At 37.5% G+C, this 17285-nt stretch overlaps 1 protein-coding gene, 1 long non-coding RNA gene and 1 other non-coding gene across 3 annotated transcripts; 1 reads left to right on the top strand and 2 right to left on the bottom strand.

Annotated features, from left to right (window-relative positions):
• Positions 1-699: 699 nt before the first annotated feature.
• atk (artichoke) lies at positions 700-6200 on the top strand. Its single transcript, XM_067787333.1, has 4 exons — positions 700-950; positions 1024-3523; positions 3605-3728; positions 3935-6200. The coding sequence occupies exons 1-4, from the start codon at positions 700-702 to the stop codon at positions 6106-6108; spliced, it is 5049 nt and encodes a 1682-aa protein (XP_067643434.1). The 3' UTR covers positions 6109-6200.
• Positions 6201-12764: 6564 nt separating this feature from the next.
• On the bottom strand, positions 12765-16480 carry LOC137233939 (uncharacterized). Its single transcript, XR_010947615.1, has 2 exons — positions 16242-16480; positions 12765-13257 (listed from the first exon to the last, which is right to left on the bottom strand). It is a non-coding gene; the product is annotated as an uncharacterized lncRNA (long non-coding RNA).
• LOC137234103 (small nucleolar RNA Me18S-Um1356) lies at positions 13548-13634 on the bottom strand. The gene has a single exon (XR_010947694.1). It is a non-coding gene; the product is annotated as a small nucleolar RNA Me18S-Um1356 (small nucleolar RNA).
• Positions 16481-17285: the final 805 nt, after the last annotated feature.

Genomic DNA, 17285 nt, shown 5'->3' on the forward strand with positions numbered 1-17285 from the left:
GCTCACGTGCTCATAGATTGCATGTGCATTACATTTGAAGTTTTGGATTCGACAGTACTCAATGACTTCATGGCTATAAACGTAGTATCGATGGTTGCGTAGTTTATTTCAATTTGGTGTGTAAAGCGCCAAGCACATATTTTCTTATTTTCTACAGAATAGATCTCTGAGTACACTGGTCAACATAAAAGGTTCTACGCTCTTTTTTAATTTTTCCTACAAATTGGCGGGACGGGACCAACTTGTTTTATGCCGACTCCGAACAGCATCTGCGAGGCAGATGAGTTTTCACTCAGAGCTTTTCATGGCAGAAATACACTCGGAGTGTTTGCCAAACATTGCCGAGGGGCGACCCCGCTCAGAAAAATTTTCTTCTAATTGAAAAACCTTATTTCTAAAATTTTGATGTTGCTTTACCCGGGGTGTGAACCCAGGACATTCGGTGTGGTAGGCGAAGCACGCTACCATCACACCACGGTGGCCGCCGGTGGAGTTTTTATTATAGTAGTTATTTTTGGATTCCATCAACTTGTAATGTTTTTCTCTGTGGGGGCTATCTCTAGTTTTTTAATTAATTTTGATTACGTCGGCATATTTTTTAAATGTTATTCTTTACTTATTATACCCACATTGAAGATATGATATAATACTGATATCCTTTTTCCATCCACAGCATGTGACTGCTTGATCTTTTAACCCATGAAGCGCCGGCGCAGCATCAAAATTCCCTGGGCCGTTAGTATTCCGTCATATACCCAAAATGTCCATAACAAATACAAACATCCGAGACTCTGCTCAACTCTAGTCTTCGTAATGCGCTACACACTACTGCTGTGGCTAATCATAGCCACGATGATATTACGGGAAGGTGTACAAGCGGAGGGATGTCCACCATCAGAGGCCATACTGCCATGTCGTTGTTCGCTGCGTGGCAAAGAAATACAAATATGGTAAGAAACAATAATCCTCTCTCGTAGCTGCTTTGATCCTTGCTCGAATTTTATTGTCTTTTTCTTCTACCAGGTGTTCGCACAGTAATTTGCCACAAATAATGGACAGCATTAAAGCGCTTGAGCGCAACATCAAAGGACCAATCGACGAGCTGGTGCTGGAGAATAACCAATTACCAGCTTTACCTGGTCGCTTCTTTGGCACTTTGCAGATTGTTCGTCTCATGTTGCGCTACAATAGCATCGAACGAGTCTCTAATGGCTGGCTGAATGAGTTGGAGAATCGTTTAGTTGAAGTTTATATAGTGGAGCCGCAATTGCGCAGCATACCAGTGGAGAGTTTGAATGGCATGATCAACATGATCGCGATCACTATACAATCCGATGAGTTGAAACATCTACCAGACTTCTCAGGCCTACTAAGTCTTACATATTTGAGTGTGCAAAGCAAATCTCTAACTGAGCTACAACCACATTGGTTCCGTCATTTGCCTAAATTACAAAATGTCCATATTAATGGTGGTCCGAACTTGATACGTCTGGAGTCGGACACTTTTGATGGCCTCATATCATTGAAGAATATCGATCTTAGTCGTAATGCGATCAATTGGATACATTTACGCGCGCTAATGCGTTTACCGAATTTGGTAAATCTTAAGATGTCGTACAATGATATTAGCGATGTTGGTATGGTGGGCAGGATTGTTAAAGATTTGGAAAATCTCAAAAAACTACGTTTGGATCATAACATCATAAATATTGTGGAAGATGGCTCCTTTGTTGATCTACCGCACTTATCGGAGCTACATCTGAATGATAATCGCATTACCGAACTGCAATATGGCGCATTCCTGCGCACACCAATGTTAAGGACCCTCTACCTGCATAACAATCATATACGACGGATACATCCCGAATCATTTATGCAGGCCTCGGGTAGCGGCATCGAGATAGTTTACGCTTACAACAACGAAATCGAGCAAATAGGTGAGCTACGGTCTTTACTTGACGCTTTACCGGCTTTGAAGTTTCTCGATATGAGTAATAATTACTTGACGCATGTGCCCTTCGGCGCATTACGCGGTCACGGTACGCTCGAGCAGCTGCATTTAAATAATAATTTACTGCGCTCGATAGAACGCGATGCCCTAATGGCGATGCCTGCATTGCGTGAGCTACGAATGCGCAACAATAGTTTAACGCACGAATTGCCTATGCCATTCTGGAATCTACCCGGTCTTAAAGGTTTGGATTTGGCGCTTAACAACTTCCGCATGGTTGACTCATATTTGTTGGCTGGATTGCCTTTTTTGCGTCGCCTCGATCTGAGTGAGAATGGCTTGATGAAATTGGATCCGACTGCCTTTATACACAATCCCATGTTGGAGACTTTAAATATTTCCTACAATGAATTGGCCACAATACATTCAGCGACTTTACGTAATATGAATCGTCTTTTCGAGGTTGATGCGAGCTATAATCTACTCACTGATATCATACCCGGTCTGCCAAAAATTGTCGAACGTATATCGATGCGCGGTAACGCTATTTCCACGCTGCCTTTTTCCTTCGGAAAATCATTAAATCTTCCCAATTTGCGCATGCTCGATCTGAGCGCCAATCATTTGGAACAGCTGCCCAAGTATGGCTTTCAAGGTGTACCGCAACTACGCGTACTGAGTTTGGCTAATAATAGATTGCGCTCGTTGGACGACACCGCGTTCATCGGCGCAACGCGCCTTGAGCTTTTGCATCTGCAGGATAATGGTTTGACGCACATTGACGAACGCGCCTTCTTACCACTTGCCGATCTACGTAACCTCAATTTGCAGGGAAATAAACTGAACGCTATTACGGACAATCTGTTTTCGAATAATTCACGTTTGGAGCAATTAGATCTATCACGAAATCTCATACGCACCATAGCGCCAGCCGCATTCGAATCTCAACGTTCCTTAGAGTATCTAGATTTGTCAAGTAATGCCTTGTCCGACATCTCGGTGAGTCTCTCGAATTTAGCGAACTTACATGAGATCGATTTGAGTTACAATAAGATTACACACGTACATGCAGACGTTGTGTCCTCGTGGCGCAATGTGGTTGAAATACGTTTAGCCAATAATCTTATAGTCGAGCTGAAACATGGCACCTTCCGCAACTTACCGAAGTTGCAGTATCTGGACTTATCCAGCAATGAGATCAGTGCGGTTGAACCTGGAGCACTTAAGCACCTGCCGGAGCTGCAGGAATTTGTTTTGGCAGACAATAAACTGGTGGAGTTGAAAGACCATGTTTTCGAAGATCTACCAAACCTACTCGCTTCGCACTTTCAATACAACACATTGCGGTATTTATCACCAGACAGCTTCTTCAACTCACCCTCCATGGTGTTCTTAAATTTATCGAATAATAATTTTCATAATATGGAAAATATAGGCCTACGCGCAATGCGGAACTTAGAAGTTTTAGATTTGTCGACGAACGATGTCCGCATGGTGAATACAATGCCTTTAAGGTCCTTGAACTGGTTGGTAGAGCTAAAAATGGATAATAATCGAATATGTAAAATTCAGGTGAGTATCGTGGGGAATAAGTAGGCATTAGCCCTCCTCTCAATGGGCAGAATGTATCTAATTTTTTTTTTTCTACTTAAGGGCGGTCCTTTTGAAACAATGCCACGTCTACGTGTGCTCTCCATGCGTAACAATCACCTACGTACAATCCGGGAAGCAACATTCCGAAATTTACGTGGCAACATAGCTATTCTTGATGTGGATGGTAAGATCGAATTGTGAGGTATAACGAAGAGATATTCCGCGATCCCTTTTAAGCTTTACTTTGAGGACAATTCGGTTCGATTTGTGATTGTCTTCATACCAAAATAAAGAAGAGATCACGGAAAATCATTCGCAATCGAAATCAAACATCCTACTTCTGCCCTTCGATATACCCAAAAATTACATTTAAATTTCTTTAATCCCCAGGCAACCCTATCAACTGCTCTTGCGAAATGCAATGGCTTTCCGTATGGCTACAGGAAACCAATTATCCCTACCCCGGACCAAAATGTCAAGATGGACGACTACTGCGCGCCTCACGCATCGACAGAAGTCTCTGCGCCAACTTTGATGATACCAACCAACGCACGGGAATTTCTACGGGTGGAGCTAACTTCAATAACGACAACGCCAACCATTTACCGCTATTAAATGATCATGGAGACATCTTCCAACGAGAGCTGCGAGAGGAGTTCAGTGATGAGTGTGTTGAGGTTTATGACACACCAACTGGCGAACGACCACTGGCCGGTGAAAGCGAATACTTTTACGATCAATATGTCGACTACACACCCTCCAATGAGACGAGCGCGTATGTAAGCACAGATGCGCCGAATACAGCGCACGCGAGCACTGCAAGTAATTCAATACTAAACGCACCACATAAAACACCGCTAAGCTCAGACGTTGATTTGAATAAGACGATATTGAATACGAACTACTTCAAACGGCCGCCACCACCAACGCAATCCAGTTCGCCATTCACAATCTTTGGTTACCCACTGCCATCGTTGAACTTGAGCCGCTTTTTCGGCATTGGACAGCGCGCACGCAAAGATCGTGGCGAAAATACAAACACCACTAAACAAACCACTGAAAGTGGACTTGATGCAATGCCGGCCACGCACCGCATGCATACACCGCACGGAAAGGTGCGCATGTATCAACCGAATAGCGCAGAGTTCGAAAAATATCTGAGTCAATCTGATTCGCAGTATCATGATGCTTCGGCGCGTAGCCGTAAAACAACCACAGTGGCAGCAAGTGTCGACTCGAGCTCCGATGAGACAATGAATAGTGAAACGCCGAGTAGCGTTTTCAAAACAGCGTTTCGCGAGCCGACAAGCGTAGAGCGCGGTGGATTTCGTCCTATAGTGCCGGAGCATGTGGGAGGTTTCATACCAATGCCTGATCCCTCAAAACGGCGTGGTGTTGTGGAACCCATACCAACTCCCACGAAGTATATCACGCAACAAGCGGAACGTAATTATATACCGCTAGTAGCCGTTCATGCTGACAGTAACCCCAAACAACTAACGCAACAATCAAATTTAGGCGATTCGCCAATCGAAGCGCCCACAACAGCAGAGCCAGAGAGCGAGGAGTTTGAAACACAGACTTATTATGTAACTGAAAATCCTGCAGAATTTACGATAACCCCGAGCCCTCTGACGCCACCATATGAAACAACAACACCAACAAACGCTAAAGTTAGTATAAGAACGTCGAGCCCAAATAGCATTCATACTTCACCACAAGCTGCGGCAACATTAGCAACTGCGCCAACGAATGCTTTGTCTACCACAACTACAACAACATCGGCGCCGACAACAACGCGCACAAAATCTGCTTCTCAAGCGCCGGCATTTAGTATGCGCGATAGCGATGAGTTTGATAGCGCCGGTTTCTATGATGATTTGGAAGCGCAATCCGTCGGTATGCTTAAGCCGCCTCCGCTCATACAAACTACCACAGCAGAGACCATTTTACTTATACCACCACCAGAGGAGCATGTCGAACAAATCAAGCGTCAATCTTGGTTAACAAAAGCACCAACCACAACGGAAGTGTCAACGGCAATCGATCACATCGAAAATAGCGCTGAGCATCCAACTACACCCGTAACATCTGCAAATGGCCCACAAAGGCAACCGCGGCCTTCAGGTGGGCGTTCTATTATAACAAAAGTTTACACACCACAAATTCAAAATCAATATTTACCCACAGCGGAGGAATATCATCGCACAACGCCACATAATGACCGCGCTTTTGTGGGTTCAGACGGTGCAGCAGATCAATTGGCACTACAGCACCAACAACAGTTTGAATATAATGCACTTGATGCAGCGGACGCCGAATCAGTAGATACAGCAGCGTCTGAATATCAACAAGCGGAACGCGTGGATCGTAAGGATGGCATGGATTGGTATTATGAGAGTTTTAAGAAACCACGTCTTGTAGCGCCGGCAGGCAGTAGTTTGCGTAGTGAGACGCATTTTATGGGGCATGTTGGAAGCGATGGTATGAAAGTGAGACGTGTGGTATGTGTGGAACTTATGTTCGCTTTGCTGCTGCTTTTTGGCGTACAGATATTGTATTGAAATGTTCTTCTGTTGTTGTGTTCCGTTCTTTTTTTTTACTATTCCTAAAAAAATAATCACGATCTCCCTTCTAAGTTTTACTCTGTACTTGGTTTTTCTACCTCCCCGCCGATTCCAATGAAAGAAGTCTTCGAAAGCTTTTTCACCAATCGCTGACGTTCTTGAATCGAAACCATACCAGGAGGGGACCCTTATTACAGCGAAACTAAAGATTTACTTATCAGAGTTATACCCCGCTCGGCTACAAGAACTCATCTAATACGCACAAAAGAGAATATTTCGAAATAGCTTTGTAAAATTATAGTTTTGAACATTCTTTGGAGAGAACGTTTTCGAAATGGCCTTTCAAAAAGTGTTTAGCTAAGTTTGTTTGGAGGCCAGAGATTTTCCGAAATTTCCTTGAAAACCATGTTCAGACTCCAAATCCAATGTTGAATGAAATGAAAATTATAAATTGGAAATTACATTTAACAAAAGAGAAATTTGTTCGGAGAAAGAAATTTTTCACAAATATATAACAAAACTGGTTTGAGAGTCAAGGTGGTTCACTGATGGCGGTGGGTTTACTGACAAATGCTTTTGAAACAAGTTTCTGTTTGGGATATACATGCATGCGCTGAAATTCACTTTTGAGTGAAATTGAGTATTGAGAATGCATAATTCGAGATCGAGATGCAAAAAAATTTTATTTAAAAGTTGTTTGTAACTAAAAATTTTGAAATTTCTTTGCTAGGAAAACTTTTAAACTTTCGTGCACACACATCGATAGTTGTTCAGGACGAAAACAAACTACGAAATCCGCTTTCATAAAGTGTTAGCATACAATTTCGAAACTCCCCAAAAAAAAAATATCACAAAACTTCTAAAAAACTTTTTGAATGTAGCGAAAACTATCTTCGGAATTGTGCTGCAAAAAATATTTATGATCAACGGTTATTCGAAACAAACGCAAACTTAGAAACTCGCTTGCAAAAGGTGTTAACATACCATAACTTTATACAAATTCATACATTTTCATTGATGTATGACTCAAAATGTGGTAACTATGGAAACATATTGAAGTTTACTTATTCACACATATTCAGATTCTCCAGTAAGTAAAACGTGAATATATCTTTATTAAGAATTTGAGGACATACAGCGTACACTTTTTTTGTCGGCAGGCTGATACAGTCTAATGCACATAGGCATGCTCACTTACGTACTTACCTGCATACATATGTACTAGGGCTGGGACTATCCGCATATTCGAATATCGGGATATCCGTATGGATAAAATCCGGACGGCATGGATATCCGGTTAAAATTCGTTTGAGAAACTATTCGGATATCCGGATTTATGCAGATCCGGTTAATAACCGTATTTTTGTATATCCAGTGAAAGCAACAAACTGATGTACATATGTTTATTTAACGTTAATAACAACAAAAAACAAAAAAATGTTTTGATGTTTGTAAACATGATTCAATCACAAGAGATTTGCTCGACAGACACATTTTTTGACAATTGTGGCCATTTTGCTCCCAAATCGAATTGACACCGTTAACTGCGTTGTTTCTTTGCGAATTTTCGAAATGAACATAGGTAATTTTATGAAAAGAGAGGACACCAAGAAATCGTGCACTTACGTAAAGCGCCAAATACACGACACAAACATTTCCGCGAACATTCCCGTTATGCCATGTTTCTGCGACCTTTTCTGTCGTGTATGGTGGTGTTTGCCAGTTCGCGCAAATGTTCGCCAATAATCAAAATATTTTAATTTTTGGCGAAAATTTGCGCGAACTGTTCGTGCGTGTATGGCGAAATAGCTCATAATCATAGTAATTTCTGACCGGAACAGACATACGCGGAAAAGTAAAATGGACAATAAAAAATTTCTGAGTGAATTTATTGAAATGTATAAATCTTTGCCATCATTGTGGCAAGTAAAAAGCAAAGATTATTGTAATAGAATTAAAAAGAATAATGATTATGCGACTTTAATCGCAGCACAATTGTTGTCCGTATTCATCGCTGTCTGAAAGAGAACTAATGTTCGGCCAAAAGTTCGTATGGTGTATGGCCAAAGCTGCAAGATTGCGGAATGTTCGCGGAAATGTTCGTGTCGTGTATTTGGCGCTTAAACCTATGAATATACGAAACCTAAACCAATTTGATTCACGTAAAAATGTCATTAGTAAATAATGGAGATGTCATAACGAAATGTACTCATTGTGCATGTTAACTTATTCAGGTAAAAGTCTAGAACAGGAGTCTACTGCTAATACGCGTCCAAAGATGTCAAGAAAGGTGACCTCGACAACAATAATCCGAATGCGGAAAAGAAAATTTGTATCTCTGTCCGGAGATATTTGCAGTTGAAGTTGGCAATTTTCATGCAATTTTTGTATTGTTTTTGTGCACTGAAAAAGATATTGTGTACAAAGGGATTTTGCATGCATTTAATTTTGATCCCACCTCATTGGTGGACCGCCCAGGGTTATTTTTTATAAGCTCGGCTGAAGGCCGCCAACGCAACCCAGGGCCTTTTGTCGGTTTTTCGTCAATATCTTATCAGCGAGCTAAAATTTTTATTTCCGCCTTCGAATTATTGTTATCGAGGTCAATACGCGTCTTTTGACACTTCTCTCGATATTTTTGGGTGCGTATTAAAAGTCGACCACCGTGGTGTGATGGTAGCGTGCTCCGCCTATCACACCGTATGCCCTGGGTTCAACTCCCGGGCAAAGCAACATCAAAATTTTAGAAATAAGATTTTTCAATTAGAAGAAAATTTTTCTAAGCGGGGTCGCCCCTCGGCAGTGTCTGGCAAGCGCTCCGATTGTATTTCTGCCATGAAAAGCTCTCAGTGAAAACTCATCTGCTTTGCAGATGCCGTTCGGAGTCGGCATAAAACATGTAGGTCCCGTCCGGCCAATTTGTAGGGAAAAATCAAGAGGAGCACGACGCAAATTGGAAGAGAAGCTCGGCCTTAGATCTCTTCGGAGGTTATCGCGCCTTACATTTATTTTTTATTTATTAAAAGTCGACCTTCTGTTCTATTAATTCCGTATGTTCGGAACATTCGTCTCCATTTAAGAATTTGGGGAATCGGTTTATATTTGGAATATTTTGTATATACTTATTTGATATATTCGGATCTCGTGAGGTAGTATCAAATGAACGTATTCCGAATATTCTAAATTAACGGTTTATCCGGAACGCTTCCATGAATACTTAACGGAAAAGAGCTGTCCGAAATTTCAAAATAAAAAGGTGAATACTCCCTGTGTAGCAGGACCGCACAAAAGCTTAACTCTTCTGTCAAAGTGAAGGTAGGAATATAAAGTTCTAAGACAATAAGCCATTTTCTTTTATTTTTGTTTTTGTCAGTTCATTGCGGCTGCTGTGTAGCGTAACACCCCATCGGCTGCCTGTTCAAAATCGTGCTTTCTCAAAATATTTTTCAAAAATTTCCCAATTCAGGATTTGCACAAAACCGCCCTATATTAGAGTTAGATTGAAGAACGCTTAATCTCAGAATGCTTTTCATTAACTCCCTCTTATGACAAAATGCATTGAACTTATGCTCATGTAAGGAGTTTTTGAAACAAATTTTGAGAATAACCTGAAAGAATGACCAAACCAACATAACTATATCAATTCACGAAATATTTGGTAGAAAATTAATCATTTCCTTAAAAACTAATATACTACCAAAGATACTTTTCTACTACAATTTTCACTGAAGGGGATTGAATTATTCCCCGTTTTCCTTACTTCTTAAAAACAACCCGTCCAGATTTTTCAATTTGGGAGTGTCAAAGATCTGTCATCATTGGAGAACAAACCTCTAGTAATTGAATCATGTATCTGCATATGAATTGAACGAAGTAAACATGGAAAAATTATTCACAAAATATGTTTGTAGATTATTAAATGAACGTCAAAAATAATAAAAGGATGATAAAAAATTTTAAGGATTACCTTTATATAAATGAACAAAAAATAGAAGGCAATTTTTCCTTTAATAGACATAGTCTTGTTGAATTTTGACTAATTTAACAATAGCTCTTGTAAAAGAACTTTGGGACTTAAAACTATAAAGTGAAGCGCAATCTTTAAATTTAAGGCAAACCATGTACTTGGGATTACCTAATTGATTATTTAAAATTTAAACACGCGCTCTACCTTTATAATTTTAAATCCCAAAATGTTTTTACAAGAGCTATTGTTAAAGTTTTTTAGTCAAAATTCAACAAGACTATATCTGTATTAAAGGAAAAATTGCCTTCTTTTTTTTTTTGTCCATTTATATAAAGGTAATCCTTAAAAATTTTTTATCATCTTTTTATTTTCATTTTTTTAGTACTGGCTACAAAAAGGCAATTACAACTTTAATTAGTAATTTAAGTAATTCCTAAGTGAAAATTCTTATCTTTATTTATTTGTTCAAAATAGCAAAATTTAAGAGAATTGGAATTTTCGCTGACAACACTGACGAAAACAACAGAATTCCACCTCGCATCATAACTAGAGAATTGCACCTCGCCTGTCAGCTACTTAATTTGCACAGCTGAAAATTGTGGAGAAATTCGCATACGCCTGAAATTCCAAAAGACTCGTGATGAAAGACGCGTACGCCTAAAGGTATGCAAGGACGGGCATTGAGTTGGGCCTTCAACGGGGTGGAATTCTACAACGCCTGCAACACTCAAGAGGCTAGCCATGAAGGTATGGCCTAATCTTCTAAATAGTTCGACTTGTGCGTTACGTAGCTCACATTTTTTGATCAAACACTGCACTGTCACCGAGTTTTAAACTACATTTCAGATTTCAAGTCTCTCGATATCCAGGAAGTTATGTAGTTAAAAATCGATTGCAAGATTCCCAATTTAAAACTAGTTTTCTCAATATATCGATCCATGCGCCACCTAGCGGAATTTTTTTGATAAAATATTGCATTGTCACCGGGTTCTGACTTACGGCCCAAGCTTTATGTCTCTAGCTCATCGGGAAGTTACTCGAAAATCGATCGCAAGATTCCCCCCGTTTTTAAAGGAATTGCATTTAGCTTGACTAGCGCGCCACCTAGCGGAACTTTGTTTTCTATAAGTTGTATTGTCACAGGCCTCTAACCAAGTGCCAAGTTTCAAGTCTCTAGGTAACCTGGATTGAAAGATTCCCAAATTAAAACTTTTTCTTACTGTCTCCATCCGCGTTCCATCTAGCGAATTTTTCTTTGATCAAATGTTGCATTGTGACCGGGTTCTAACCCACGGCCCAAGTTGGAAGTCTCTAGCTAACCGGCAAGTTGCTCAAAAATCGATCGCAAGATTCCCTGCGTTTTTTCAGGGATTTTCAGAGACTTTCGTTTATCTCGTTCGTCTGCCGCGGCATTTTGTTTTCCACGAATTGTAGTGCCATCGACTCGCAAACTATGTGCTAAGTTTCAAGTCTCTGGATCACCGAGAAGTTAGTTAAAAGTCGATCGCAAAATTTCCATTTTAAAATAAATTTTCTGTATTTCAAGATCCGTGCGCCACATAGCGGATTTTTTTTCACTTGCATTGTAATGCCCCCAGATCTGAACTATGTTCTGAGTATCAAGTGTCTAGCTCAACGGGAAGTTACCGAAAAAGACTTCCCTGGGTCAAAAATTCGTATGAAAATGAGCGGTGTTGTCACTTTATGCAAACGTGTTTTTTGGAAAGAGAATTTAATAATTAATTAAATACAGTCGGAAAAATAAACACAAATACCCCATGAAAATGTGTAGAAGACATTTATAAACATCTCGCCCAAAAAAAAAGTAGCGACTAACCAGTTTACATCGAGTAAATGCCTTTAAAATAACGAGTCAACTTTTTCCAATTTAATTTTTGATATTGTAAAAGGCCGGAATACATATTAAATAAGTATAAATAGATTAAATATTTATAATCAGCACTTTTACATAATTATTTCGAATTATTTCCACAATTTTTCAAACTTTAATTAGGCGTTTTTGCATAAAATTAGAAACGGTCAAAAATTAGCGCACAAAAGTTTACTAGGTAACTATGTCTAGTGAGAGAGCGATCAGCTGACACGTTCTTACGGAAAAAATCAAAATTGTTTTGATTTCTACGTTCCGGGCTACGTACGTACGGGCGTTGCACGTCGGTGAGTTTTCGTTTACATTGCACACTCATAAGATAGGTCGTGTCAGCTGACACGTTTTTTCTACGTACGTTCGTGGGTAACTGCCGCATAATAAAAAAGCTACAATGTTACAAACCGTGATTGAATCATGATGCAGATACTCAACTTTTATATTCCAGTATCCGGACATGCGGATATCCGGATTTTCCGTTTATCAATCCGGATATCCGTATAGCCGGATCTTTTGCTTAGCTATCCGGTTTTTCGAATTTGCGGTTTATCCGGATAGTTGCAAAATCTGAATACAGTTCACAGCCCTAATATGTACTCATGTATGCAATTTACAGAGTTGTTGCTTTATATTGAAATGTATACCTTGTTCGATTATGTTATGATTAAGTACGTATAAACAGTTTATAGAAATTTTAATTATAGATCAAATTTAATGTAGGCAAATAAATAATAAATCAATAAAATAAATTAACAAAATACTTACGCATTTCTCTTTTAAATTAAGAAATCGAATAAATTTTTAAAATTAAATTCATCTTTTTTATTTAATTCATTTAAAATTTCATTTTCTTAAACATATCATAATAGCTTCATTTCATTTCGCTGTTCTATATAAACTAAACTTCCCTTTTATTCAATTTGAAATTCATTTTGAAATCTTGACTATCATTGCATCCTTACTTCAGTCCAATCATATACATACATGCACATAAGTATTCACATACCTACATAAATGTGTACATACATCTGTACGCTCAACTTTTTAGTATACCTAAAATTTAAACATTTAACATTTATGAACAATACTTTTTTTTCTTAATTAACAACAAAAATACAAAGAATAAACTAAAAGCTTAGATTTAAGATTTAGTAGTAGCATTTTGACTGTTTGTCGATTTTGGGTCTTCACTCCATGAATGATTTACAACTGGCCTTCCATTGATTGTTGCGGCATTTGCTCAGCGTTCTTCGCTTGTAAGCTAAATGTTGGCTATTCGTTCAAGTTGTGACTGCAAATGAAAGAATACGAAAAATATTGTTATAATCAGTAAGCCCTTTTTATAATTTTATTGCGTCAAATTTAGTTACTTAAAATATTTATTAACTTTCTAAAGCACAACTTATATCGTTTTCCCAGCGCGATTTTTGAACAAATTTTCTAAAGATTATTTTATAATTTAAGTTTTTTTTTGCAGATTTTTCAAATGTTACTTAGATTTGCTAAAATTCGAAAAAGAATTGAAAAGTACTAAAACCGAAACAAGTTGTTTTTATGGAAAGTTAAACAAATCTGTTGAGTAAATGTTAATCAGATGGTAGTGCATGTTATGAAAATTTCAGCATTTTCGCTCAGTTTTGGGTATGAAATTGTCATCACAACATAATTGAATCAGCTTCTTAATTTGCATAGCGATACTTGAATGTAAATTTTAATAGTTTTTCTGATTTTCATACACATACATACATTTGCGATCAAAAAAATAGCAGTATTCTTATTTTTGTTTTTTTTAACTTCTGTAAGTAAAATAAAACTGCAGCTAATAATTAACTTTACATTTTTTGGCATACGTCTAGAAATTCTAAAAGTGCACAAATCAGATTCGTTGCATATTTCAAGTGGCATATTTTCTCGAAAGCAGCAAAAACAAAAATTGATTATTTCCAAAGTAGGTACCTACCCCTACTACATATGTACCTACATGGACTATTTTCCATAAAAAAAATTCTTTAATTATTCAAATATGTCGATTTAACTAACTTGAAATTTTTTCTTTAAAGCTGATACATTTTATACAGAAATAAAATCAAGTATAAATTAAAGTAAAAAATATACCCGATGTTATTTAAGAAAGGTTCCTTACTTTTGAACCATGACTGTTTTATAGTTCTCAAAAGACAGTCTGCGTAAAGTGATGAAAAAAATTGCCTATGTGACCTGGTCTATGAAAAGGTGGCTTATGACTAAAAAAAACAGCTGTTTCTCGCAATTTCTTTTTTGAGTCATAAACCACCTTTTCATAGACCGGGTCACATATAAATAATGAACTGTACGCTGTAGAGGGGCGAAACTTGCGTATTGTACCTAATAAATGCAAAAATGAAGGCTTGCTGCTGACTTTTTTTGTGCCTTAAACGAAACGGTAAATATTTGGCGCTATATTTTGTTAGATTTTTAACATCTCTATGAAATCGTTGGCCCTACAAACTTTAAGAAAAATAATTTTTAGTTCCTCATACAGTTTCTGTTCCTGCAAACTAAGACCCTCTACCGCCCATATGCGCTTTGAAATTTACAAAAAAAAAAAAAATATATATATATCAAAATTCAACTGTACTTTGTAGATGCTTCAAAATTGCCTTTTGTTATACATACACAAATCATGTTTTATTTAGGCTATTAGCATGCGGTTTTGCACCGCAATGCACCCAAAACGAAACGGTAAATATTTTGGGGTAAAATGTATCGTATATTTTATGCCAGATGTCTAGCAATACCTCGCTAAAACCTGTACTCGACTTCAATCTGTAGCTTTTTTGTAATGCGCCTACGAAACTATGGACAAAAATGCCAAAAATCGTTGAAACATCTTCTGCTCAAAAGAAAACGTCCTCATATACACTTTTTTCTAACATCTAACGTATGTATGTAAATATCAACTCGTTACGATTTTGTTGCATGAATAAAACCGATATTAAGCCTATTTTCATTGCCACAACTATAAACATACAAACATCTTTCTGCTTAAAAAGGATCCTAAAATTTAAGTAAGATACGTACATATGTATCTATCAATTCTCTGCAATCAATTCTTCAAGGTTCGATTCAATCAGTTCAATTCTGTTACAATAGTTTTGAGTGTAAAGCGCACAAGCATAATTTCTCTTGATTTAATAAAAGCATACATATGTGACCCGGCCTATGAAAATGTGGCTTATAACTCAAAAAAGAAATTGCGAGAAACACTTGTTAAAGATAAAAACTATCGAAACCAGAAAAAAAAGTGGAAAAATTTGTTTCGAGTCATAAGCCACCTTTTCATAGGCCGGGTCACATATATGCAAATATCTACCTGCAAAGTAAAGGTAGCCTTAAACAGTTAAGCTATCTTTGTGTCGCAGACTGTACCAGGTACAGTGTACCTATAATTTTAAAAAGTAATACTAGACGAGCAAAATTGTGTTGGAAATGTTACTGTTGACTTCTAATACATCAATTTTGAACTTGAATAAATTTCATAGCATTTAATTGTATACAAAAGTGTAATATGTACATAGTATTTGTGTAGAGAATTGTGATGGAAACGAACGATGAAAAAATGCAAGAAGAATTTTTCTCTTAATTTCGACGCTTTATTAGTCTCTTTGAAGGAAAAAAAAATTGTGAAACGCCCTAATGTACATAGATCGTTACTATAGCAAGCAAATATACCGATTTTAATTAAAGTGAGATGCGACCCTCTTTATACTGACCCAACGAAATTTTTGTGTGTATGTATACCTAGTCTGCTTACATAAAATTGGTATGTACCTATCAGGATAGCAGGGTTGAATAACTTTCATTATGCGTATACAGCCATCTTTAAATTACATATGTACATATATATATATGTATACATAAAATCGAAATTAATTGAAAGATACAGCAATTTAAATACATATAGACCTACATATGTACACATATGTATATATGCCTTTATCAATTTCTTTGTTATGTATCCACAAACGAGCATCGGCTAGCAGCTGTACCAAGCAAGGCCCGGCAGAAAAACGGGGTTAGAATAAAAAAAAAAAAAAAACGCTAGTGTTATGCTAATGATGCGCTGTGACGCCCTTTTGTTCTTCATATAGTTTTCAATATTCCCGTTAAACTTTCCTGCTTTTTTGTCTTACAACATATCATAGGTATTCTACTAAACTTAAATTACAAACACCTATAGAGCCTTTAAAATTAAGTTATTAATTAATCATTATTATTAAACTATTTTGTACTCACCTTATAACCAAGTAATTACTTAAAGCTGCCACGCTGCAGCAACTCATTTGCAATTTATTTCAGTAATAATAAAACTGAAAAATATATGACTTAATTATTTACTTTTCCATTTATTGCTAACCGAAAGTTGCACGTCTGCACTGTGCTATGGCTGACTAATGAAAGAATTTGTCTACCGAAAATAAATGCACAGGAAGACATGACTCAAAAATTCACCATGCTTTTTTACTGTGGTAAACTTTTTTTGTATAATGCAACCCTGCAATTTGAATGCTGTAATCATAGCGGAATGATACAAGGTGGCAGCATGGTGACATACCTACAAACATAAATAAAAATTCCATGTACTTTGTTTTTGTAAATTCGATGGACAAATGTCAAAGTCGTACGACACCGTAAGTTGATGTATCAAGCAGGCATGCTTAACCAACGAAACGATATCATTTCGTTACGATAATCAACGTTAATAAACGAAACGAACTCATTTCGTTTCGTTTATTAACGTTAAGATCGTCAAATTAACGAAATGATTTCGTTTCGTTTTCTGCCATATCAAAACGAAATCAAATCGTTTATGTTGATTATTAATTTCAAACTATGCTGGCAAAGCTGATTGATGGCGGAGTCATTAAAGGTGAAAGCATTAGCCAAGCTGATTGCAACTTTTCTCTTGAATTTTGACAGTACGAACATTTCTCAGAGTATTTTTGACATTACCACCAACGAATTACACAAACAAATTACATAGAGTTTGTGTGTGTATGTGCGCTCGTTGTTGCCACCTTACGGCTTCACCATGGCTGTAGTATTGCCAGCACAATTCAAACATAAAGTATCACGTTTTTGTTAACGTTTTTAACGTTAACGAAAGCTTTTCGTTTCGGTTAAAAACGAGATACAATTTATTTTGATAATTTCTTTATCGATAATATTTCGAAGTGTTTCAACGGAAACGGTGGAAATTTTTTGATAAACGATTAGCTTAACGTTAAGGTGCATCCCTGGTATCAAGTCAAATAAAAAAAGGGTATAATCAGCTGTTCC

Source organism: Eurosta solidaginis, chromosome 5 (genome assembly GCF_040869045.1).
Source record: "Eurosta solidaginis isolate ZX-2024a chromosome 5, ASM4086904v1, whole genome shotgun sequence".
NCBI classification, from domain to species: Eukaryota; Metazoa; Arthropoda; class Insecta; order Diptera; family Tephritidae; genus Eurosta; species Eurosta solidaginis.

Bases quoted from the DNA above. Each gene is read 5' to 3' on its own strand.
- atk (XM_067787333.1), top strand. From the start codon at position 700: ATGAAGCGCCGGCGCAGCATCAAAATTCCCTGGGCCGTTAGTATTCCG. The intron at 951-1,023 runs GTAAGAAACAAT...TTCTTCTACCAG, and splicing joins GGCAAAGAAATACAAATATG to GTGTTCGCACAGTAATTTGC. The intron at 3,524-3,604 runs GTGAGTATCGTG...TTTCTACTTAAG, and splicing joins ATCGAATATGTAAAATTCAG to GGCGGTCCTTTTGAAACAAT.